Source organism: Mauremys mutica, chromosome 3 (genome assembly GCF_020497125.1).
Source record: "Mauremys mutica isolate MM-2020 ecotype Southern chromosome 3, ASM2049712v1, whole genome shotgun sequence".
Lineage (NCBI taxonomy): Eukaryota > Metazoa > Chordata > Testudines > Geoemydidae > Mauremys > Mauremys mutica.
This window is the reverse complement of record NC_059074.1, coordinates 205,577,015-205,604,395: the sequence shown is the minus strand read 5'-3', so window position 1 is coordinate 205,604,395 and position 27,381 is coordinate 205,577,015. Positions and strand designations below refer to the sequence as shown.

Below are 27,381 nucleotides of genomic sequence, written 5' to 3'. Positions count from 1 at the left end.
CTTAACAGGGTGGACTGCATGAATGTTGTTATCTTCCACCCGTCATCTTCCACAGTCCACTGAGGTGACACTGAATTGATAAACAGTTCCTTTCTTCTGTCCAAATGGCCCGTGAATAGCTTCAGGTCTCCCAGAATAATTGGAGCAATCTCCACACCATTAATGTCCATAGTGCTCTTGGGGGCAAACCGTCCTTTATCCAATAAGATAACTAGAGCTGAATTCTGAAAGATCCTAGCATCGCGGACCTTTCCAGACCACGTATGCATTGTCCACCACATATGTCCGTAAACCTGTCACGGTGGTTGGCAAGCCCTTGGTGAACCATGGAGAAATACCCCTTTTGGTTTATAAATTCTGAGCCCTGGTTGGGGGTGAGGGAAAATAATGGGCACATGTGTCCCATCAGTTGCCTCAACACAGTTTGGAAACTCCATATATACAGAGATTTCAATAATCTCCTGAGCATTAGTAACTTTATAACCCACTGCAACAAGACCTTATGCATGGTATCACATATCTGCATGACAATGGCTCCAACAGTCAATCTCCCTACTTCAAATTGGTTGGCTATGGACCAGTAGGCATTAGGGGGTGGCTAGCTTCCAAATGGCAATGGCGACCAGCTTCTCCACAATTATGGGGCACCACATGTTGGCATGCTGCCTTTGTAGCTCTGGGGCTAATTCAGCACACATCTCAAAAAAGGCTGTCTTTGCCATCCTCAAATTTTCACACCACTGCTGCTCACTCCAGGTCTGCAGAATGATCCTTTCTCACCAGTCAACACTGATTTCCCAATTCCAGAAATGGTGCTGCATGCTGTGAAGCTACTCAGGGAATAGCTCCTGTAATATCAGTTGCTTGGTAATGTCCTCTTCTTCCTCCTCCTCGTCCCACTTTCTCTGCCACCGCCACTGAAACTCCTGTTGCTGCTGCTGGAGGAACTGGTTGTTGTTGCCAGATTATCTGCTTGGTGGTGTGGTAGATAAAGTCCAAAAATGCACATCAGAAAAAATAATCCCAACTATACATATAACATGATGGGGTTCAAATTAGCTGTTAGCACTCAAGAAAGATCTTGGAACCATGATAGATAGTTCCCTGAAAATATGCAGTGGCAGTCAAAAACACGAACAGAATGTTAGGAACCATTAGGAAAGGGATAGATAATAAAACAGAAAATATCCTAATGCCAGGATACAAATCCATGGTATGCCCAAACACTGAATACCTCATGCAGTTCTGGTCACTCCATCTAAAAAAAAGATATATTAGAATTGGAAAAGGTGAAGAAAAGGGCAACAAAAATGATTATGGAACAGCTTCCATATGAGAAAAGATTAAAAAGACTGGGACAGTTCAGCTTAGGAAAGAGATGACTAAGGGGGGATATGAGAGAGGTCTATGAAATCATGACTGGTGTGGAGAAAGTGAATAGGGAAGTGTTATTTACCCCTTCATGTGACACAAGAGCTAGGGGGTCACCCACTGAAATTAATAAGCAGCTGGTTTAAAACAAATAAAAGGAAGTACTTCTTCATACAATGCAGTCAACCTAGTGAACTCGTTGTCAGGGGATGCTGTAAAGGCCACAATTATAACTGGGTTAAAAAAAAAATTAGATAAGTTGATCAAGGGTGCAACCCCGTGCTCCAGGTGTCTTTAAACCTCCAACTGCCAGAAGCTGGGACTGGACGACAGGAGATGGATCATCCAATAATTGCCCTGTTCTGTTCATTCCCTCTGAAGCATCTGGCATTGGCCACTGTCAGAGACAGGATACTGGCCTAAATGGACCATTGGTCTGTTCCAATATGGCCATAGTTATGGTCTTATGTGCATCTACCACACTGCATTGATGCAGCCTTGCAAAATGTCCATACTAGCTGTCTGTTAATAGAAAGAAAAAAGGAAAAAAAATCTTAGTGCTGGCTGGTTTAACCATGAAAACTAAAAGCATTGTCCCCTTGAAAAAAATGTATTTCAAAGGTATTGGAGGCTTTTACTGAGCTGTGACAGTACTATACTATATAGTATCTTTAACTCAGTAAAAGCTTCCAGTGATTTTAACCTACAGTATCCTAAAGCATCTTCTAATCAAGTGACTATGGAAATGCAGCCGGATGATCTTATGCTGTTTTGCAGTTACTGCTTATACAGTTCATGAATTTAAAGACTTACCAATACCCGAAGAGAAATTGCAAGAATATTTGCTACTTCTCTGTCATTTAGCTATGCAAATCCACTGGGCCAGGCAACCCTGATCTGGGGACTGATTCAAAGCCCACTGAAATCAATGGAAAGACTCCCGTATATTTCAATAGTCTTTGGTTGTAGAAGGGATAGGCAACCACCTTACCAGACTAGGGTATGTAGCCCCTCCAAGAATGGCAGACAGATCTCAAGTAAATGGCAAGACTCCACACTCAAGCATGTCTTTATGGCTCATCAGACCCATGTTTACCCATGCAGGAGCCACTGGGGCATGAGTCTCTCCTTGGCTGACAACAGTTAGTTGTCAGTCAGGGAGACTGATGCAGCCCCTTTCGGGTCGCCCAGCTGCCTGCAATCAGCCAGGAGAACCAACCCCACCATCTGGATTTTGAACTGGCGCTGCACATGTTCAGGGCCTCCCTAACACCACTCCCAAGTGTTCAGTAGGGCATGAGTCCATGACTTCCCATGCAGAAGAGGCCAGTATGGACAGCCAGGTCCAGACTACACAGCATGGACGAGGAGTGCCACAACTCTCGGGAACTGCAAAGGCTTCTGTGGGTGCCGGCCAGGCAGTTTTGCCTGCTCTGTGTTGTGGAGGCTACTAGGTTCAAGATTTAACCAAATTTACTTATGTTTGCCACAGTAACTAAATTTAAGAGATCAGAATTCTTAGTAGATTGTAAAGTCACAAAAGAATTCTTTTGGGGTGAAATTCATCTGCCGGTGAAAGGCCACACAAGCCCTCTGTGCTGATCCAGACCTGGCATGCCTGCTTGGGGAAGGGGACGTGAATAGAGCAGCTGTACAAAGGAGACCTCTCTTCCCTTCTTCACTGAGGAAGTGGGCTCCACGTTAGCTCTGAATAGGCAAGCATGGAGGGAAGTGTTGGGGGCGGGGTAGTTTTGTAGTCCTGGATTGCTGAGTATGTTGATCTAGTGCTGGAAACCCCATGTGGGGCTTGGAGGGACAGTCCCTAGATTGGAAGAGTATTAATGGAAACGCTGCACTTGGAGTCCCCTGGCCTGCTCCTGGGCTAAAGGATGGACTCACCACAACCCCACTTAGTTTCCTGCATAAAGCAAACTTACTCATGCTTGTGTGTGTGGAGGGGGGATTTCATCCTTGATTTGAATGTGCAACTGTCAGTTGTCACTCAGGCAGAACTCCTGTTGAAATCAATTGGAGTCTTGCCTGGATGCAAAGTACAAGATTTATCCTGTTATTAGCATTAGTGGCAGTTTCATGCACACATCAGAAAGAGGCTACTTCTTCGAGCTAGCAGGATCTTGAGGGCCTGTTGTTAATGTTAATTTGAAAACTGCGCGGGCACATTATGTTCAGGAAATCTAGTACCTCAGGGTTAACCATCCGCCTTTTCACTGAATGCAAGGCAGGGAGGAAATTCATTGCTCGGTGCTGTCTCTAATTATTTAAAAGATAATTTGCATGTTACACAGAGACAAATTATCTCCCAGGTGACAGCTGTTTCACTGTGTCCATTCCTGGCAATGGATGTCATGCCGGGAAAATCTGAATAGACACAAAGGGATTAAAACAGAGCTAGGACTTTCTTGCCTTACAGTAAGGGACTTCCCCAAGTCAGCGTTATCATAAAAAAGAAACAGAGGGAAAATACATATTGCAAAATTACAGTAAGTATGAGAAATTTAACTGATTAGACTGTGAGCACTTTTATAGGCCTACTTCTCATTTACACTAGGGTCCCTTTACACCACTCTGGCCACGTAAAGGGGCCTTATAATGGGTGTAAATGTAATGTACTTAACGTAAATGAGAATCTTGTGCTCTCTGACTGCAGTAACGTAAAGTTATTATTACACTGCATTTTCTCTTTGTATAAAAGCCTCAAGGCTTGAGACTTAATTTCACAAGAGATGCAGAAACATAATGCTTTATATTTTATTTCTTTCTAACGGGTAGCTTTTAAAAAGATCTACATTATGGAATACTGTCAAAGTTCTATGCAAGTGACGTACTCTAAGGGAAGATGTGTGACTGACAGGGATATCAGGGACAGTGGCAGATTGCCCTATCTCAGTAGAGTGATTTATTATAGAAAAAGCAGGTAGCACCACCTATTACTAAAGTTGCCCGACACTTCCCATCGTAAGATCCTTTTTTCAGTTGCTTATAATTTTGCCAAACTTTCAACATTTGTGCTGAATTCTTCTATGTCTATTGTCTGTTAGGACTGAAGTTTTTGGAAAATTTCAGCCAAAACAGTTCAGCCATTTCCAAGAATGAGACTAGGGAAAAATACGTGTTTTGCCCATGTTAAACATTTTTGGCAACCTTTTCTTGAGAAGCTTCAGTGCCTCATGCTTTGGGGCAGAGCCTTGAAATTTGGCAGAGGGGTGGCACTGAGGATAATACTACCACCACCCGCACTGGGGTATTGTGAAAATAAATTAATGTTTATGAAGCACTCACATACTCTAGTGTTGAGAGCCACAGAAAAGTCCATGAGGAAATTAATAATTCTGTCTTCAGAGCAAGGTTTGAATAGTGTGAAGTAAATAAGGCCTGGGGCCACACAATGAACAATGAGGAGAAAACAAAATATTGAAAAGCTGCTCATTAAGGGAGACCTGTCTATCATGTGCACGGAATGAGGTGGGGCCCTGTGGAAAAAATAGTGTGTCATCAAGTATGCACAAGGAACCTTAATTCTGGCATATCCTAATTTTGGAGTTCTTGACTTTGCAACCTTAATGATGTTCTTCTAATGTAATTTTATATGTGAGTGTGTGTGTTGTGATTTGTGAAATATTTAAAGAATATACTAGTAACTATGGAGACTTTGTGCTCCTAACTTTGTCCTCATTCACATAGTGTCATCAAGCATGAATTCACTGGTACATGTACAGATTAGTGAAGTGAACTAATAACACCAATTACTCCCCTCTTGACTAAACATTATGTTCACCTTCTGCAACAAGTCAACAACATTGAACTTGACAGAAGATTAAGATATTTTCAAACTTTTCAAAAAATAAACAAAAGGATCACTGAGAAGATGTAGCAGTACTTCCTGGAACAAAAATGACCTTAAACTGTGTTGTGTGGCTGGATAGCTCCTTTATAAAATGGCAATAGTATATCATAGTCTATGTTATACATGGAATCCACCGATATGGAAACGGGCTACTGGGTAACCATGGCCACCAGCACTTATGTAGGCAACTCACCAAATAGAAATTTTGAGACCTAAGAGTTCCCGCTATATATAGCCAGGATCTGCCCTGCAAGATGGTTGTTCTAACTCCATCTGACAGAAGCTGCTCCCTGTGCCATATTGCTTTGAGGAAGGCCTGTCACTTTGTTTTTTGTGGGCAATTTGTTTCCATCTTTTTCTCTCTTGTTATATCTTCTCTATTGCCTCAGACCTCCCTCTTCCCTAGCAGGCTGTAGAGGAATAGACTACAGTGGGAGGAGGCAAGAGCAGCTGAGTTCTGTCTGCTAGTGTCTCATTCCCCCTGCTGCAGTACACTGTCTTTCCCTGGGCTCCTCAACAAGCAACTTGAACATGTGGCTTAGCTCCTGGTGCGAAAGCATTTCAGCCACCAGATAATCCAAGGTTACACGGAGAAAGGCAAGGCCTGTGGGACATGTGGCCAGACCTTGACTGAAGCTGGGGATTCTCCCTGCATGTGTGACTCTCCTGGGATAAGATAAGGTAACCTTGGTCTGCCCCAGTCACCCCTGTTACCCCTATGATACTGGCTGCCCCAAATCCTCCCATTAACATGTCCATTCAAGGGGTCTTCATCTATCCAGAGATTGAAAATGTACCTCTTACAAAATGTTTGTGCCTTGTCCTTAATTTGCAACCCTGACAACTGGCTTGTGGTTTCTATGGGGATTCTTTCTGGAGGGATCTCAGGATCCCAGCATGAAGATAAGGACACAGGTGCTTTAGAAGCAAAGGAGACCTATAGGTTCATGGGTGTAATTACAAAGAAATGACCTACATATTCAGAAAGTTAATGTCTCATCTACCCCAACCATATCTGGAATACTGTGTGCAATGTTGTTTGCACAGGATGTTCAAGGGTTTGTCAAACTGTGGAGGAAGACAGCAAAGTTCATTGGATGGGGGCGGGGGATAAGGACCTGCCTTATGGGCATAGACTTCAAGAGTCAAATATGTTAAGCCTTGAAAAAGGGTGATTGAGAGGGGACTTAAGCCTTGTGTATAAGTACTTGATGGACTTGTACAAAGAATCTAGGGCAAGACCTGTTCACACTACAGGCTAAAGGTACAATACAAGACCAAGAATTAAAGCTCAAAGAAGTTCAGACCAGATATCCATTAAGGCTTATTTCAAAAGGTTATTAGCGTGTGCCTGGGGCTGGGGGGAGGCTACCAGGGTGATGTGTGCAAGAACAAAGTAAACAATGCTGTTCTCTGATGACAGTTGAGAGCCTTTGCTAGGATGAATAATTAGCCATCTCTTGCTCTCTCTCTCACTTCCTTTTACTGGTAATTCCTTCTAAGCAGTAGGCTACAATTACTGTTTTTCTCAGCCACAGATTTTCTTATGTGAAGTTTCAACCACTGCATTCTGGAGCAGGGGTAGGAAGCCCTGACTGAAGTGTGCTGTGCCAGTGTCAGCTTCTTCCTGTTATTACTTTTACATTCAAAGAATAACTCCATCACCCCCAAAGGACTCAACAGTGCTGAGATACCTGGGGGGTGGAGACACCTAGATATGCAATAAGGGTGCCTTTACTTCAGTGAAGGCAAACACCAGCTCCTATGTCATTCCCCTGGGCTTCCCAATATGAAATCCTGATGATATGTACAGTGAGAGTCCTTTAATTAAATTTTTAGGAAGCAAAAACAATTCAACTGGCATTAGCTGTTGGAAACGATCGTAGTGATTTCATTTTGCCCAGATGTCTGAACACAAATATACTGTAAACAGTAAGTGTATAGAGACTAGAGCTGGTTGAATATTTTCTGCTGGAACAATTTTCTTCTGGAAAATGCTGATTCACTGGAACTGAAATGATGCTTGTCAAAAGTTTTGATGGAAACCAGGCAGGAAGTCTAGCTGGCTGGGTTCCCTAGTTAACCAGACTCCCCAGTTTGCTAGCTGGCTGCCTAGCTGGCCAGCCAGCAAACAGCTGAGGAGCTAGGGAGCGGGCAAGCCTGGATACAGTGATATATGCCATCATGTGCCAGCAATGCCCCTCTGCCATGTACATTGGCCAAACCGGACAGTCGCTACGCAAAAGAATAAATGGACACAAATCAGACATCAAGAATTGTAACATTCAAAAACCAGTAGGAGAACACTTCAATCTCCCTGGACACTCAACAACAGACTTAAGAGTGGCAATTCTTCAACAAAAAAACCTTCAAAAACAGACTCTAATGATAAACTGCAGAACTGGAATTAATTTGCAAACTGGACACCATCAAATTAGGCCTGAATAAAGACTGGGAGTGGATGAGTCACTACAAAACTAATTTCCCCCGCTGATACTCACATCTTCTTGTCAACTGTTTGAAATGGGCCACAGCATATGAAAAGATGGGAGTTGCCTTACCAAGTGTGTGTGTGTGGGGGGGGGGCTGTGCTAACAAGCCAATTCAATTAAGGTGGAAGTGGGCTATTCTCAACAGTTGACAAGAAGGGGCGGAAATCACTTTTGTAGTGTTAATGAGGCCAATGTAAACAAGATGGCCCATTTCAAACAGTTGACAAGAAGATGTGAGTATCAGCGGGGGAAATTAGGAAATTTTGTTCGGTGGAAAAACATCACAATTTTGAAGTGTCGACATTTTGGAATTTCGCATGGAATGGAAATTCTGGGTTCTGAACACCTCTGATTGAGACATTTTATTGCTTTGTTTTGTTTTTTAATACATGGTGAGAGTTCTCTCTCTTCCTCACATGTCCCACAGAGTAAATCCAAAAATATGCAGTCAGAAGTGATTCATGCTCTCAGTACAGCACTATTTATTCATCTGGTGGTGCATTTTGGCATCTAGAAGATGACATGTCCTTGCAAAGCTCATCAGTATCAATTACAGGTTTGACCAAAATTGTAGGTGTAGCATTTCTGCCACTACTATAAATACTGCTGAACCTGTCGCCTGCCTCCTCTCATACAGAAAGCCTTAGCGACCATGTTCCCTATTGAAATCATGATTCTGCCATCCACTGCCACTTCTGATATTACTGCCTTATGATCTCAGCATCACCACTAATACTGCTGGATCTTTACAAGAGAGAATGAATCAGTGGATGGAGAAACAGAGGAACCAGAAGGGGTCCTGAACTTGGCTGAGTGGTGTATATAAAACCATGTCTAACATGAAAGAATGAAAGTCAATAAAACGAGCTAACGATCAGTCCTTCTCTGAATTGCTGCAGAGCTGTATAGGCACTTTAGACAGCAGCAAAGGAAAAGGGAACAACTGCTGCTTCTGCCAAGGTCAAAAAACAATTGCTAACCATTCATCTTTCCTTTTGCTGCCACTGGTGTGAACCTTGCTAGCATGTCTAACAACAAGTGACAGTGTAACCATGTCTGGGCCCATAACAAAGGCAAAAGTGTCGAGAACATTTTGTGGTTCATGGTAAAGATGTGGCCACAGCTGCGTGCACACACTGTAACACAAATATAAGCAATTAAAAAGACCGATGACATCTAACTACAACCAGGTTATTGAATCACTTTCATGGTAAATCTAAAAATGTATTAACTGAGCAGTATCAGTGAAAATGTAAAGAACGTTGCCATCTTAGTCCATCCCTACTATAGTGATCTCATTCTCCCTCAGTATCTTATTCTTTAGCTGCTATTGGTAACACACTCTTTACTTTAACTTTACATTTGCTATGTACCATACCTTTTCTGTAAATCAAAATTAACCTTTCCTGTAAATAAAAAACGATCTCTGATATATTAATAAATCAGAAACTTCACAATCCTCTATGTAGACTGCCATAGGAAAGACTTCCCTAGAGAAAAATGTTTCGTACTTGCATAGAAACATTGACCTGGAAACATAAAAAAACTTATGAGTTCAAGTAATACATTATTGTGGGTTTTTTTCATCTGGTTCAACCCTGTCTTCCTGCACAGGATAGGGAGAACAGACCAGCCAAATAGATAAACGCCTGAATATTTACATGGAAGAGAGATCTCAGGAGAAGAAATCATACCCCACACATCTGAGGGTCCTTGACAAGATGCAGGTCCAGTCCTGGCTAAGGGAATGGGAATCCTTTTCAAAGGACTTCACTATTTAAGGTGACACTTAGTAACATGTTCCTCCCCAGAATGAATACAAAAAAACCTTCCACCATTAACTGAAAAGGGGAGGGATAGCTCAGTGGTTTGAGCATTGGCCTGCTAAACCCAGGGTTGTGAGCTCAATCCTTGAGGGGGCCATTTAGGGATCTGGGGCAAAAATCTGTCTAGGAATTGGTCCTGCTTTGAGCAGGGGGTTGGACTAGATGACCTCCGGAGGTCCCTTCCAACCCGGATATTCTATTCTATGTATGCCAGCTAACAAATGTACCTGGCGCTATGTGGCCCAGCATTCTCATGCAAAATAGCATAGTGGGGTCCTATTCCATGACTAGGGCTCCTAGCCACTACAGTAATGCAAATAATAATAAAGCGGGCTGGTATCAGACTGCTTGGGAAAAACAACATACTGCCTGAACAAGAGGCAAAAACCTGTCTACTGGCAGACATGAAACTGCCCTGACTGCTTTGAGAAACGTAACTTCAAAACCCACAAGGTGGCAATACCAAATTAGTTCACTGGTCCATCTAATCTGATTCTGCCCCTGGAAGTGGCTAGTACCTAACATTTAATAGGCAAGAGAGCCTTGTCCTTAATGCATCTCTGCAACTGTTCAATGCTTAATATGTGCAATAAAGTACTTCCTGAAAGACAGAATCAGTCTTATGCTCTGAAGTATATGATCTGGTTACTTCCTTATCATGGTTTCAGGCCACACAACTGAAATTATTATTCATTTTCAAAGACAAAATATTTTCTTAAAATGGAGTTAAGGCTGTAAATGCTCATTTGTTCTTTAGTAAAAAGCCCTATTGGAACCTTGCAATTGTATTAAAAACAAATAAAACAAAACAAAAGTGGAAGCCAGGAAATTCTAAGTGAGGGTTATATTTAAATGTTTGAAAGTCTGGTTCCTGTGATTTTCAGGAAGCATTCCCACATCCCCATGTTTATCAGTGCACAACTGCTTCGGTACATTAAGGAAGAGGGCTTTCAAAGCCTTTGAAAATCAGCAGGAGTGCAGAAGTTGGGGAAATATACATGCTGATTGTGAAATTTCTAAAGTTTGTAAAGAGCTCACAAGCTTCTGAGAAGTTCAAAAGATTCTGAGTGGGTATCTCCAACATGAACCATGCAACAATTCCAAAAATAAGTATACAGAACCATAGGAATTGCTAGACTGGATCAGACATGTGGTCCTTCTAGACCAATGCCCTGACTCAGACAATGGCCAGCACCAGATGCTTCAAAGGAATGTGCAAGAAAACTGGAATAACCTGCCCATAGGGAAAGTTTCTTCCTAACCCTAGCCAGCATTGGTTTCTGCCCTGAAGCAGGGAGGTTTATATCCCTTCCAAAACTCTTGGTTTTTAGTTCTTACTATAGTATCTCTGGATATTCTTGCTATCAATATAAATGTCCAATTCTTTTTTGAATCCGGCTAAGCTTTTGGCCTCAATGTTATCTTGTGGCAGTGATTTCTACAAGTGAATTGTGCACAGTGTGAAAAAATATTTCCTTTTTCACTTTTCAATTTCAGTGAACACCCCCTTTGTTCTTGTGTTTGGAGAAAAGGCGAACAGACGCTCCCAATCAATGTTCTAAATACCATTTTTATATCTTTGTCCCTCTTATTCATCTCCTCTCCAAAGTACACAGTTCCAGTCTTTTCAATCTCTCTTCATATGAGTTTTCCCATGCCTCTAATGATTCTCCCTGCCCATATCTGAAGCCCTCCCTTTCTGACAGATACTGAAGATTGAAGATACTGAATCAGGGTGACTAGAACTGAATACAGCTATCCTGGTAAGGGCTCACTTTTGATTTACATAATGGCATGGTAATATATACAGTATTATGCTTTATCCCATTTTGCTTTTTCAACTGCTACTGCACATTGAGTAGAGATTTTTCACTGAACAGTCTGCTGTGAAGACCTGGTCTTTTTCTTGAGTTGTTGCAGCTAATTTAGCATCCATTAAGGTGTATGAGCAGTTCAGATTATTCTTTCCTATCTTAATTATTTTACAGTTGTCAACATTAAATTTCATCTGCCACCATGCTGCCAATTCACAAGCTTGGATACATCTTGTGAAATTACTCTGTCTTGTCTAGTCTTGACTAACCTAAATAATTTTGTTTTATCTGCAAATTTTGCCACCATCTGCAAATCATTTATAAATATACTAAACAAGACCGGATCTACTTTGGAACCTTTTGGCACCCCACTGTTAACCTTTTACCATAATGAAAATTTACCATCCACTTCTACTCTTTCTTTTAGTCAGTTTCTGTTCCAGGACAGTACTTGGTGCCTCTCACACCATGACTACTTAGGTTCTTTAGTAGACTCTTGTGAGGGATTTTATTGAAGACTTTAGAAAGTGCAAATAAATGATGTCAACTAGTTCTCTTTTATCCACTATTTTACTGACATAGTCAAAGAATTCTAATAAAGAACTGATGAGTAACTTTCCTTTGCAGAAGCTATCTTCAAAAGCACTGGCTCTGACTGAGAACTGCTAAATAAAATAAATGTAGACTGTCTATAGGCCAAGGCACTTTTGAGATATGACATTGCTAAAAAGCATCAGAAGACTTCAAAAACACTTTATCTCATTTTTCAAACACTCATATCCCCAAAATACCTTGTTCAATTAGTCAAAAATTTCCAAAAGCAACACAAAATTCTCTGGAAGGAGACATAAGAAACAGAAATAATCAGGCCTCTTTTCCAAAACAGGGTTTACTGTCTCATCATTTGAGAGAATTTTGGAACTGGGCTCTGCCTCAGAATTCCTAGTCCAAAAGACTTCCTCATACCTAACCACAAACGGCACAAGCAGATCAGCTTTACAGAGAATCTATATAACCATCCCCATGCTGAGAACTGGTATGGGGACCTCTGTTGTGCATCCAGGTAGCGTCCAGGCACAGTTTGCCAGCAGGAAAATTGATTTAAAGTTAAAACACTTCCCAATGGTCCACATTTACACACAGGACATGAAAAATCTAGAGGGGAAAGTCCATAGAGTCTGTTACATTGCCAGGTAAGCAGCCACAAACTAATCAGTGCAGGAATGTCATGACTAGATCCAATTCCATACATAACACATTACTTCAAATATTTGCAATGACCTGTGACTAAAAACTGTTTCATGGAATTCAACTAAACTTTACATAAACATTCTCCTTTGCCTTCAGAGTATGTTTGGTAATTTTGAGGCCAAATTAATTTCCCAAGCCCAGGTTCCAGGGGTGCTAAAATTAGGCTTTTTAAATAAAAGCTGGTTCCAACCTTAACAACATAGCGGCTACCACTCATCTATAATAAAATTTTGGGAGCAGAAAGGAAGTCTCTCTCTGAAAGACTTTTGCTGTTGGACAGCAATGAATGACAGCCAACTTACTGAAAGATTTATATTCATACATGTGTTTTCCAAGTATTCCAGGGCAGCAAATAGATTAGTTAGGCATAGAATATATGCTGTAATAAAAGGAAACAATTTTATTCAGAAAGCAGAATTTGCTCTCATCTTACCTATAAAGATCTTTGATCAATCCCTCCTTCCAGCGAGAACAAAGATTGTTAAGGACCCGCTCATGCTGGCCAAACAAACAAATGTAGTTGGAGACAGGGAAGGGCTCCTTTGAAAGGCAGGTAATGGTTTCTACCATACTGTATTGGTTGACATGTATCCTGAAGTAATTCCCCCTTGGTGCATCCCCTGTTATGATTTCCATCCCCTGGAACAAAAATAGTATGAATATTAAGAAAACTATTTAGACTGAGGGGATTTTCAAATTGGCACATGTATAGTATCAGCTAAAACTGATGTTACACTTCCTGATAATTACACTAGTTCTTTCTGAAACGAAGATTTTAGTAGCAAATATCAGCTATAGGAAATGTAGTTTATAAAGCAAGGCACCTTAGTAAGGCTGATGGCACAATCATAGAAATGTAGGACTGGAAGGGATCTTGAGAGGGCATCTAGTCCAGCCTCCTGATCTGAGGCAAGACCATTTCTGACAGATGTTTGTGTAATCTATTCTTAAAAACTTCTGACAGAGATTCCCTTGGAAGCCTATTCCAGTGTTGAACTATCCTTATAATTAGAAAGTTTTTCCCTAATATCTAATTTAAATCTCCCTTACTGAAGCTTCAGTCCACTACTTCTTGTTCTACCTTCAGTAGACATGGAGAACAATTGTCCACTATCCTCTTTATAACAGCCCTTAACATATTTGGAGACTTATCAGATCTCCCCTCCGCCTTCTTTTCTGAAGACTAAACATGCCCAGGTTTTTTAACCTTTCCTCATTGGTCAGGTTTTCTGTTTCATTTTTGTTTCCCTCCACACTCTCTCCAGTGCGTTAACATCTTTCTTAAAGTGTGAAGACTAGACCTGGATACCATGCTTCAGCTGGGGACTCACCAGTGTCAAGCAGCATGGGACAACTACCTCCCATGTCTTACATGTGACACTCCTATTAGTACACTCTGGGGGAGGGATAGCACAGTGGTTTGAGCATTGGCCTGCTAAACCTAGGGTTATGAGTTCAATCCTTGAGGGGCCACTTAGAGATCTGGGGCAAAAATTGATCCTGCTAGTGAAGGCTGGGGGCTGGACTCAATGACCTTTCAAGGTCCCTTCCAGTTCTAGGAGATTGGTATATCTCCTATTATTATTATAAAAATATTAGCCTTTTTGCAACTGGATCACATTGTTCACTCATATTCAATCTGAGATCCACTCTAACCCCCAGACCCTTTTTCAGCAGTACTATTGCCTAGCCAGGGCTGGCTCCAGGCCCCAGCACGCCAAGCGCATGCTTGGGGCGGCATGCCGCAGGGGGCGCTCTGCCGGTCGCCGGGACAGCGGCAGGCGGCTCCAGTGGACCTCCCGCAGGCGGCTCCTCCACAGGCACGTCTGCGGGAGGTCCACCGGAGCCACGAGACCGGGGACCAGCAGAGCGCCCGGTGCGGCGAAATGGCTAGAGCCTCCCCTGTGCCTAGCCTGTTATTCCCTATTTTGTAGTTGTGCATCTGATTTTTCTTTCCTGAGTGTAGTACTTCTCACCTGGCTTTACTGAATTTTATCTTGTTGACTCAGACCAATTCTCCAAATTATCAAGGTTATTTTGAATTCTAATCCTGTCCTCCAAAGTGCTAGCAACCCCTCCCAGCATGGTGTTAGCCATACATTTTATAAGCACTCTCTCTAATCCATTATCCATGTCATTAACAAATACTGACTGTATTGGACCTCAAGATAAGCCACTGCAAGACCCTGCTAGACACGTCCCTCCAGATTGACAGCACCCATTGATAACTACTCTTTGCATATGGTCTTTTGATCAGTTATGCATCCACCTTATAATAATTTCATCTAGACCACATTTCCCTAATTTGCTTATGAGAAAGTCACGTGGGAATGAGTCAAACATCAAGATATATCACGTCTACAGCTTCCCACCTATCCACTAGGCCAGTATCCCTGTCAAAGAAGGGAATCAGGCTGGTTTGGCATGATTTGTTTTTGACAAATCCATGTTGGCTATTACTTATACCCTATTATCCCCTAAGTGCTTACAAACTGATTGTTTAATAATTTGTTCCATTAACTTTCCATTTATTGAAGTTAGTCTATAATTCCCCGGGCTCTCTTTGTTCTTTGTTGCTATTATATTTGCCCTTCTCCAGTTCTCTGGGATCTCAACCATTCTCCATGAGTTCTCAAAGATAATCCAAAATTGCTTCAGCTAGTTCCTTAAGTATCCTAAGATTAATGTCATTAGGCCCTGTTGACTTAAATACCTCTAACCTATCTAAATGTTCTTTAATCTGTTCTTTCCCTGTTTTGGCTCTTGTTCCTTCCCCCTTAATACGAATTGTGTTGAATATTTGGTCACTATTAATCTTTTTAGTGAAGACTGAAGCAAAATAGGCATTAAACAAAGTAGCCTGCTTGATGTCATCAGTTATTAGCTCTCCTTCCCCACTAAGCAGAGTGCTTATACTTTCCTTCATCTTTCTCTTGCTCCTAATGTATTAATAGAATGTCATCTTACTGCCTTTTATATGCCTCTTGCTAGGTGTGCCTGAGGCCTTCTGATTTTGTGAATTAGCCTTTTTGATTTTGTCCCTGCTATTTCTTTGTACTCCTCTTCAGCAATCTGTCCATGTTTCCACTTTTTGTAGGGCTCCCTTTTGATTTTCAGGTCTTTAAAGACCTCCTGATGGAGCCAAGTTGCTTCTTACTTCTCATCCTATCTTTCCTTTGCATCAAGATAGCTTGCTGTTGCATCTTTAATATTGTCACTTTGAGAAACTACCAGCTCTTCTGAACTCCTTTCTCCCTTAGATTTTCTTCCCATGGGACCTCACCTACCAGGTCTCTGAATTTGTTAAAATCTGCTTTTTGATGCCAATTGTCCTTAATCTGCTCCACTCGCTACTTCCCTTCCTTAATATCATGAAATCTATCATTTCATGCTCACTTTCACCCAAACTGCCTTCAACTTTTCAGACTCACAACCATTTCCTCCCTGTTAGTCAGAATGAAGTGTAAAAATGGCCATTTGCCTGCTGTGGCACCCCTTTGAAGTCAATGGGGACCTATATGGGAAAAGATGTCTGCCCGCATGCAATCAATTGGAAGATCCAGACTTAAGCTCTTTTATTTACTTTTAATATCAAAAGCAGCTTACAGTAACAAGGGCTAGTGGATTTTAAAAACTACTATTATGATGCAAAAATAGCCAAGTCAGTAACCAGACAGAAATAAAAGGAAACTAATTTAGCATTGCTAACAGTATAAGAAAAGACACAAAGTCCAGTATTTTAGCATTATAAAATTTCACAAAACTTTTGTGAATTACGAAAGAATGTAAAGTTTAAAACAGGTCCATTGAGCAAATTTCTCTTAACCAAGCATTTTGGTTTTCTGCAGCGATTTTGTTGAGCAATGACCTCGATATAGGATTTTTTTTTTTTATTTTTTTTTATGAAGTTGATTTGGAATTGCTATTACCCAAAGATAACAGTGACCTCATATAAATGTTAAACCACATTAGTAAATATTCTCTTTGGTAAATCACTGTTTATTATCAGAGGGGTAGCCGTGTTAGTCTGGTTCTGCAGAAGCAGCAAAGAATCCTGTGGCACCTTATAGACTAACAGACGTTTTGCAGCATGAGCTTTCGTGGGTGAATACCCACTTCTTCGGATGCAACACTGTTTATTATTACTTTGACATAGTTGTACTAACTTTAGAAATGCATATTACACTTTTAGCCATCCCAGTCTATAGGGTTAAACGGTATTTATCAACTACAGTATTTAAAAATGATACTTTAGTCTTGACAAACTGCAAGAGCAGTTATCTATTCATGCAATTCTTTCACAATATTCATCCATTCAGATGCTACAGCTCTCTAGGTTTTTCTATAACCTCTATCACTGCAGTACTAGAGCACCTCCTAAAATTACAGAGTCAAATCCTCAACTTGTGTAAATCAACATAGTTCACTGGGGACTCTAGGCTTTACTGCAACACCACTACAACTGAACTACTAATTGTGTTGGATGTTAATTCTGGTGTGACTGTGCTTGCTTTCATTTAGCCAGAATCAATCAGCTACCAAATGAATGGACAAAAGATAATCGTCCATTTTAAACCTCATATTTCAGTGTTGTGGCCAAATATTTCACAGGTATATTTTGAGCTGTGCTCATGTTCTAGTTTTGTAAAATTAGTTGCTAGGTTACAGCAAGCTCTGTTACTCCCGCAGCACTCCGCTAATACATTTTGCTAGTTTTTCTCATTTCTTTCTGCAGTATGTTCTTTGATGATGTGCATGGAGTGTCTGGAATGTTTTAAAAGATGTCCTCTTTTAAGAGGACTGTGAAAAAATCAAAAGGTGCAGTGAAAGAGTTCTAATAATGCTTTCGGTATTTAGAGTAGAAGAGACACTCTTTGTCAGGCCTCCCCCAAAAGGGTTGTTGTAAGGTTCCTTCTGGATCCATCACACAGAACCCAAAAAAGAGGGGGGACCAATGATTTCATTTTTCATAGCTTCTTCTAAGTCTTTATCTCCTCCCCACCTTTAAACTCTCTGTTCTTACTAAGGATCTCTGAACTAGAGAACCAAAAATCCTCAAAAAGCAATGGGAGTTCTGTTTGCTTCATGCCACGAGTGAAGGTCTTGCACAGATGGTATCTTAGAGCAGTGGTCTTAGGGTGACCAGACAGCAAGTGTGAAAAATCAGGATGGGGGTGGAGGGCAATAGGAGCCTATATAAGAAAAAGACCCAAAAATTGGGACTGTCCCTATAAAATCAGGGCATCTGGTCACCCTAAGTGGTCTCCAAACTTTTTTGATCGCACACCCCATCAGTAAAAATTTTTTGAGCACGCACCACATGCCGCGCCAAAGCAAAAAAAAAAAAAAGCGCTCCTCCTGCCGTGCACCCACAAGGATCCTCTTGCGTACCCCACTTTGGAGACCACTGTCTTAGAGAATCAGTCCTTTTAGGTTGTTTGTGTGTATGCTGTATTTGCGGTATACCTGTGAATTTAAGTTTCTGGTAAATGAAGAGCTGAAAATGCCTTAAAGACACTGGTAATAAAGAATCACAGATCATGGATCTATTGATAAATGTCCTGATTCAGGAAAGCTTTTATGCATGTACTTAAGTCCATCACTATTCAGGACATTACTCAAGCGCACGGTACTTAAGTAATGTCCTGAATAAGAATGTGTTCCTGAATCAAGGGCAAAGCAAAGAAAAATTCAGTAATAAATACTTACATAATTAGGTTGTGTAATTTGTACATCCAAGCGTGTAGGGATTCCTGGTTTGGAAATATGCAAGTAATTATAACCTCCGGGTAGAACACCCCCTACCACAGACAAAACAGCTAAGATTAATATCTTTGTTAATGTTGTAAATCACAATTTATTTATTCAGCCATAAAACAAAACCAAACAACCAAGTTCCCCCCAAGTCATATGTTATTTACTAAAGAATTCCTCTGAGAAAAAAAATGTTGCTTTTTGATGGCATTCATATTGTATATGTTTTTGTGTATTTCAGTGCAATAATCACATTGGGCCAGATTCTGATCACAGTTATTTTGGTGTTAAAATGAAATATAGCTACCAATTTCAGTGGAATTATTCCAGATTTACAATCGTGTAAGTGACATCATAATCTGGTACATTATTAGCAAAGAATATATTCTTTATATTTCTTTTGGTAACGGTAAGATGTAATATGCAACTCAAGACAAACTAGGGATGGTGAATCTCAAAGGACATATTTTCAAAGATCCGTGCAGCATGTAACTCTTGCAAAGAACATACACACTTATGCACAAATATACATCAAAGCAGCAATGGATTTGTGCATATATGTATTGCGATATCCTGTCCCTTTAAATGTTTGGACACACTGCACTTCCCCATTCCCAGTGGCCTCACTTTTGTGTTGGTTTTAGTTTTGCTGCCAGAATGTTAAAGCTACCATCATAGCTGACAGCTATGTTTCTATCAGCACCTTCTGTGTCTATCTCCTTCTCTGCTGGGTCCAAATATAACATATTGGTTATGAGGACCTTCTATCCCACAAGTGTCCAGTGCTCCCATTTCCTTAACAAGAAGAATAATAAGTAAACAGACAATATTTTAAGAAAGGAAAACACTTCCCCTAGAAACAAGGTGGCAGACTGCTGCTGCATTTTGCTTCAGGCATAACTGGAACCAGCCAGCTAAAGAGGAGGAAGTAGGCAATTAGGGCTTGGCTACACTTACAAGTTGCAGCGCTGGGAGTTACAGCGCTGGTCATGCAGCTGTGTAGGGCCAGCGCTGGAGTGTGGCCACACTGACAGCTACCAGCGCTGCAGTGTGGCCACACTTGCAGCACTTTCCAGCGCTGTATTGAGAGGTGCATTGTGGGCAGCTATCCCACAGAGCACCTCGTCCCATTTTGGCGCTGAGTATTGTGGGAAGGGGAAGGAAGTGTGCGGGTCATTCCGCTTCCTGTGTGCTTCACATCCCAGCATTCACTCTTTCCGGCAGCGTTTGGCGCCATTGTGAGTGTCTTTCTGTTTTACTCTCTGTGTGAATCGCGATTTCTGTGGCAAATGGAGCCCGAGCTGCTGAGGACTGTGCTGATGAGTGTCGCCAGCACAACACGTTTGGCAGTCGAGCTATTCCTTCAGCTCCAAAGTGACAGTGAGGAGTCTGATGATGATATCGATATCGATTCTCCTGCCGCGTGTGACACCAAAGTGCTTGTGGCATTCACGGAAATGCTCAGCACCATTGAACGCCGCTTTTGGGCTCGGGAAACAAGCACTGACTGGTGGGATCACATCGTCATGGAAGTCTGGGATGACGAGCAGTGGCTGCAGAACTTTCGTATGAGAAAAGCCACTTTCATGGGACTGTGTGCTGAGCTCGCCCCCACTCTGCGGCGCAAGGACACAAGATTGAGAGCTGCCCTGACGGTGGAAAAGCGGGTGGCTATTGCAATCTGGAAGCTGGCAACTCCAGACAGCTACCGGTCGGTCGGGAACCAGTTTGGTGTGGGAAAGTCGACCGTGGGAATCGTTTTGATGCAAGTTTGCAAGGCAATTAATCGCATCCTGCTAAGAAAGACCGTGACTCTGGGGAGCGTGCAGGACATTGTGGATGGCTTTGCACAAATGGGTTTCCCTAACTGTGGAGGGGCAATAGATGGGACGCATATTCCTATTCTGCCCCCCCCCCACCTGGCATCAGAGTACGTTAATCGTAAGGGGTATTTCTCTATGGTTCTCCAGGCGCTTGTGGATCACTGCGGGCGTTTCATTGACATTTACACAGGCTGGCCTGGAAAGGTGCATGATGCACGCATCTTTCGGAACAGTGGCCTGTTCAGGAAGATGCAGGCAGGGACTTTTTTCCCAGACAGGAAGATCACAGTAGGGGATGTCGAAATGCCCACTGTGATCCTTGGAGACCCCGCGTACCCGTTACTGCCTTGGCTCATGAAACCCTATACAGGGAAGCTTGACAGGAGCAAGGACCGGTTCAATTACAGGCTGAGCCGGTGCAGAATGACTGTGGAGTGTGCTTTTGGGCGTTTAAAAGCCCGCTGGAGATGTCTGTATGGGAAGCTAGACTTGGGGGAAAGCAGCATCCCCGCGGTTATATGCGCTTGCTGTACCCTCCATAATATTTGTGAAGGGAAGGGTGAAACATTCAGTCAGGCATGGACCACCGAGGTTCAAGTCCTGGAGGCTGAATATGCACAGCCAGAGAGCAGGGCTAATAGAGAGGCCCAGCACAGGGCTACAAGGATTAGGGATGCCTTGAGGGAAGAATTTGAGGCTGAAAGCCAACAGTAATGTTTGCTGCCTTGCATGGGAGTGAATTGCACTGCTTACACTGTTATTCTATTATCCCTAATAATAATATGATTTGCAGTGCCTCTTTCTTTACTGGGCTAAGTTATCTTTAACTATCTGCTATAATAAAGACTGTTTTAAAAGCCAAGAATTGTTTTATTGAAAAGAAAAAAACTTCCTTGACAGACAGACAGACACACAACATTTCATGAACACAAGAGGGCAGGGGTGTGGGTTGGTGAACTGTACAGTCACAAGTTTGCATATGTCCTGTCTGGAGTGCTGTTTAATGAATCCTGCACTTCAGGGTGCATATACTGCATGGTGATGGGGGTTGAGTGCAGAGGGTAAGGGTGGTGGTAGGTATCAGGGCTGGTTGGTGAACGTACAGGTGTTGGAGGCAGCTGGTGGTGGTAAGAACCTGAATGCTGGGGAAAGGCGGTTTGAGCTGACATTGGGGCACAAGGCAAAAAGCTTTGGGACGGGGGGGGTGGGGGAGTAGCACGGTAGTGCTCTGCTTGCATGGCAACGAGTGACTCTATAGAGTCCGCTTGGCGCGACAGGATGCTTAGCAGCCGCTCCGTGCTTTTCCTCTTGGCCACTGCATTTCTCTTGCGGATCCTGCTTTCCTTCTCTCTCCACTCCTTCAATTCTTTACTCTCTCGAGCAGAGTGATGAAGAACAGTTTTCAGCATGTCCTCTTTGCTCTTTTGGGGATTTTTTCTCAAATTTTGAAGCCTCTGTGATGTTGAATATCTGGGCAGTCCAGTAGTCAAGGTCACTGTAGAAACACAGAAATGACAACATTTAACACGGGCAGCATTGTATCCACTATCTCCAGACATGAATTGTTACACTGAGGGAGTTCTCACTTTAGCATTCTTTTCCCAAACGCATAACACAACAGAAGCCACGAAATGGTGAGTGAGGGGTGCTTATAGAGGGAGAAGTGGGGCTTGAGTGATAGAGGGGAGCTGGTTGCTTCGGGTAATCTGGAGTGCTAGAGGGGTTGAGTGAAGATGCAGCTGCAGGGGTGATCTTATCTCCCTATCTCTTCACTAAAGAGTCTCCCAACATTTTTCACAGGAGTTAATCCTGGAAGATGTCTCCCTGCTGCGAGTCACTAGGGAACAGCGGGAGGCTCTTTTAGAGCAATGTGGATTCCGCCCGGGACCCTACGCGGCTTGCCTGTGTTCAGAAATGGTCCCCCCACCACTGGCAGCACAGTGGCGCGGACGCGTCACCGTCACTGGGACAAGGGACACAGTGGCTCTGCCTATAAACCTGCGCAGGCATATTGCCCACGCTCTGGATGAAACTTTTGCTGAGATAACTGAAGCAGATTACCGCGACGTGATAGACCACATCAACGGGCTATTCCACATCTAGAGGCTGGCATGCATGCAGCCATAACCCCCCTTCCTCTCCAGAAACATTTCCACCCAGAAAATAAAAGCCGCTTACCGTTAACCCGCTCCTCTGCTTGTCCTTCTGCAACTGCTGGCTGCTGCGATTGGGTACTTTCCTCCTGGCTTGAGAAGAGCTCCTGGCTGCATGCCCACTCTGGGGTGTCTTCCCCCATCCCAGTAGCTTCACTCGCGGTTTCCTCCCCCCCCCCCCCGCCGCCGCCGCCTCCGCCTCCTGTCCCCCAGCCTGCTCAGAAGTGTCCATCGTTATCCTGGGATTGGCAGTGGGGTCACCCCCAAGTATCTCGTCCATCTCCCTGTAAAAATGGCAGGTCGTGGGGGCAGCTCCGGATCGGCGATTCCCCTCGCGGGCTTTGTAATAGGCACTCCGCAGCTCTTTAACTTTCACCCTGCATTGTAGTGCATCCCGATCATGGCCCCTATCCAGCATGGCCCTTGATATCTGCTCAAAGATATCGTAATTCCTACGGCCGGAGCGCAGCTGTGCCTGCACAGATTCCTCCCCCCAAACACTGATGAGGTCCATCAGCTCCATGCTGGGGCTCGTTTGCCACGTGGAGGCATGGTCACCTGGAAAGATTAACTGATTGCACTCCACACACACCTGGCTGCAGCAAACAGGAAGGAGATTTTTAAAATTCCCGGGGCATTTAAAGGGCGGGTCACCTGAGGCAAGAGCAGTAGAGTGCAAACTGATGAGCAGAGTGGCTGAACAGGAATTCTGGGATAACTCCTTATTCCCTGGAGGACACTTAAAGCGCTGGTGAGTGTCCACACCTGCTGAGCAGCGCTGGATCACCAGCGCTGCACTCCTTATACCCCTGCCGGGATGGGTTTTCAGCCAGCGCTGCAGCCAGGGAGTTGCAGCGCTGGTTGTGCCCTGCAAGTGTGAACGGGGTGTAATTGCAGCGCTGGAAAGCCTCCACCAGCGCTGCAACTTGTAAGTGTAGCCAAGCCCTTAGAAGTAGAACAAAGGAAGAGGTTTCTGCCATTGCTGCTGAGCTGCCAGAATTGTTCAAACAGAACAGTGATGGGTAGGGTTGCCAACCCTCCAGGATTGGCCTGGAGTCTCTGGGAATTAAAGATTAATCTTTAATTAAAGATTGTGTCATGTAATGAAATCTCCAGGAATACATCCAAACAAAACTGGCAACCCTAGCAATGGGGAAACCAGCAGCCATCTTGACTGAACCATGTGCAAGCAGGCAGGGAGACAGCTTTATCCTGCACTGAGGACTTCAGCCAGCAGAGGGTGCTGAATTGCAGCCAAAGGAAGAATTCTGCATTCTGCAGTGTAGGCACTTGACGAGCACAGGGCGATCAAGCACCGACAGCACTCTCCTCAACCCAAAGAAGCTTCCAACAAAGTGTTTTATCTCAGTTTGATGCATTGGTTACCCATTACAAAGAAAGAAACTCATTACAAAGAAAGTGCTAAGGATGATATGCTCTCTCTTGTGAAGGGTATGGTAATAAAAGGTACAGTGTTGGAACATAAGAATCCCCAGTTTACACAGCTCGTGTCAGGTCCAGAATCACTTCAACCTCTGGTTTTTGAAGCTCTTCACAAAGATCATTGTGGCACTGTTTGGATGAAGACAATAGCCCAGAGTCATGTCTGTTGGCCAGGGATCAACAAACACGTTGAGAGGATGATCAAGTGCTATACTAGGTGTTAGCAAATTCAGCATGATCCTAGTCCAGTTCATCTATATCCTTGGTCTTGGCCTCAGAATCCCTGGACACGTATTCACATGGACTTTGCTGGACCATGAGAAGGTTACATGCTTTTGGTTGTAGTTGATGCCCATTTGAAATGGCCATAAACTTTCAGAATGACAGAAGTCATCCCAAGCTGTGCATAATGATCAAAGATGTGAGACTTGTCATAATTCTTTTGAAGTGGGAGACTTAGTGTGGACTTGCAACTATGGTTGTGGAATGAAATGGGTACCTGGATATCTTGTAAAATGCATGGGATCTGTTTTGTTTGTGGTGAAACTATCCCGTTGTACTCTATGGATTGACATATAGATCAGTTGCAGCCTCAGCAAGTACCATAATCTGGGGATGTTCCAGTAGGACTTTCTGTTCCTCTGACTGAAACCTCTCCAGTTAAACTACTAATTTTGATGGCATGGTGGAAGAAACTTTGGTATCTGGTCTAGCTGATTCCTTACCAGATCCAACTGATTCCTTATCATCAACTGTTCCTGTTGTTCAGCACACTGCCGCACCACCATCACCACATTATCACAAAAGAGTGTGAACACCAGTGGTGCACCTGAACTTATAAATTATTTCGTTAGGGAGTTGCTATTCCAGGGCAGAATAATCCCTTGCAATTTAAGAGTCTGCGGTAGTCTACCTGTAACCTTTAATTAGGTTATAGAGTGTTTTTTGTTAGCCGTGTAAATGATAATGTATATATTTTTGTGAAGTTCTTTAAAGTAGGGTGGAGGAATGTGATGTCCTGTCCCTTTAAACATTTGGGCACTCTGCAGTCCCCTTGCCCCAGTGAAAAGCCTCACTTACGCGTTGGTTTCAGTTTTGCTGCCAGAACAATAAAGCTACCACCACAGCAGACAGCTGTTTTTCTATCTGCTCCCTCTGTGACTAGCTCCTTCTCTGTCGGTCCAAATATAACATATATCAGACATACCACATGTGCAAATAGAACAGAGGGAACATTGCACTTGCAATTACCCAATTTGCACACATTACTGTGATTTTTTATGGGCTCAAAGGCGCATTGGCTGAAATCATGCCTGTACATAGGGCCAACACAGGGTCTGTGAACCGGTTAACTCAGACTTGAAGGCTAGTGCTGGCTCTCTGTGTAGGGGTGAATTTCACACAATGTGGTTCATCCATTGCAAAGGATTTTGAAAGTTTGGTCCCCAAAATGTCAGATACCCAGTTTGTTTCAGATTAACTTTATTTTGGAAATTTCACAAGACTTCAGCTTTTTTTTTTCCAAATTTCTGTTACCTCTAGGATTTGGCTCAATGTGAAATAACGTGAGAATAGAATTTCTTGGCACATTCTGACACTTCTGTTTTGGGACTAAACCAGGAAGTGCAGAGACACACTAAAATTTAACCTTCTTTGTGTTACTAGGAATCATTTACCATCGGATTTTGGCATCAAAACTGATTCCTTTGGGGCAAGATTTGAGAAAAAGTTATTTTATTGAACTTGTTGTCTCAGTCCCTTATAAAAACAAGGATAAATCACAGATAGAAAGAAACTGAGTTTTTTCATAAGAGTTTGTTGCTGACAATTAGATTATTAATATGAAATTTTCAGAAAATTCAATTGGTCAAAGGTGTAAACTGCAAGGTTGGGAGAGGCAAATCTGAAAGATTTCAAGTACTGTAGGCTAAAAACTAGTATGTGTTGTTACAAGCTAAGTATAGGTGATCTAATTAGCTGCACTACATGTTCTCATCAAACAGTGTTAAGCTAGACACACCTTATCATCAAGAAGTGAGTCTAAAGATAGAGATGAAGAATGAACGGCAAACAAATGGAACAGAGAACAAGTTTGATGGTGGTGACAAAGTGTGAGGACATGGAGTCTTCCTTCACTAATATGGTTAAGTATAAATAAAGTAACATTACATCTACTGCAGGTGCCCATCAGCTCAGGTGTACAGCATAAAATTTACTACAGTTCAACAATGTTACTTAATATTTACTTATATAAAAAATTCCAACAATACTAATATAATTCATGCCATACTATGGCATTTTGTGCTACAGATGAAAACAATGAAGAAAACATAGAAGGGTAACAAACTGAAGAATTTGTTTTGACACACCTTGAATTTTACATCCCTTGTACATAGGGATGAGTCTATCCAGATCTTCTGGTGGCTCAGAAACTGGCTCAAGAGTTGGATCAAAGAGATTCAGCATAGCTGCAGCTAGCTGGAAACCAATCTCTTTCGAACTGAAATTGCTGTGTGTCCATTCATTTGCATAATATATATTGGAGAACTTGGTTAAAGGACCTGCCGCTCTGATAGTAACATCATTAGTATGGAAGTTGGCATCAATCACAAGTCTTCCATCATAAACAAGGCACGCGTCATTAATCGCCTTGAAGGTTTCATAATCCACTCCCTTGTTGGAAAAGTTAAAGAATGCCTAAAAAGATGTAATAAGTGTAGGTCAGATTTAAAAATTTTATTAAAGTGAATGTTTGAAATTAAATATACACAGGTTGAGAGGGAAGGTACTGTACATCTGGGGTCAGGCTTGGGTTATGGGGGTTACAGATATCGTTTGCAAGGATGAAAAGATGCATACATATTAGTCATTGTCTAATACAATAAATGAGGTTGTGTGACTCATTATTTAATGTGATTTATTTTACAAACTAACTACAGCACAAAATAAAACATGACTTTGTATACCCTGATGTGGCCTATTGACCAAATTTTGAGATTAATTAAAAGGGACCCAAAGAGCTGAGATTTATTGAGCTAAGAGTTTTCATCATTTCCTACTTTCTGGTTAACTAGATGTACTATATTTTAATAGCTATATATTATTTAGTACTTTAAATATCCTGAACTCAAGTACATATTTTATCTTTGTCATTACAATTATATGATAAAGAACACAAGGCTTTACAAAATTCTCCCCCCCCACACACACACAACATATAAGCCAAACTGAAAAACAATGTACTTGAAAATAACACAATTTCATGTCTTTGAAAGGGTATTTGTGCATTACATATATTTTTGTATGCTAAAACTATAATATTTATGAGAAACCATAACTATCATGTTTGCCAGATTAGTTTTTATACTCTGTAGATATAATGGTATTCTATTTTTCAACTAACAAATGTTTGGCATAATTTCAAACATTTATTAGTACATGAAGACAAATGAATGATACAATATAAACTAGTCAAGTAAAAGATTTTTCCATCAGAATTATGAGATGCTAGGTTTCTATTTAAATTTTCTTGCTTATACATCATGTGTTCTTTCTTCAACAAGGTTTGCATCTCTTTCTAACTTAACAT

The 27,381-nt window shown here is 42.2% G+C and overlaps 1 protein-coding gene across 6 annotated transcripts in view; it reads right to left on the bottom strand.

The window, feature by feature from the left end:
• CFAP61 (cilia and flagella associated protein 61) overlaps positions 1–27,381 on the bottom strand; it is a 232,812-nt gene that overhangs the window by 27,648 nt on the left and 177,783 nt on the right. For all 6 annotated transcript variants that reach the window (XM_045008887.1, XM_045008889.1, XM_045008888.1 and 3 more), the window contains 3 exons: positions 26,162–26,489; positions 18,329–18,420; positions 13,053–13,258 (listed from right to left, as the gene is read on the bottom strand). In XM_045008887.1, coding sequence (XP_044864822.1) covers positions 13,053–13,258; positions 18,329–18,420; positions 26,162–26,489 — 626 coding nt within the window. The remainder of the gene's footprint in view (positions 1–13,052; positions 13,259–18,328; positions 18,421–26,161; positions 26,490–27,381) is intronic.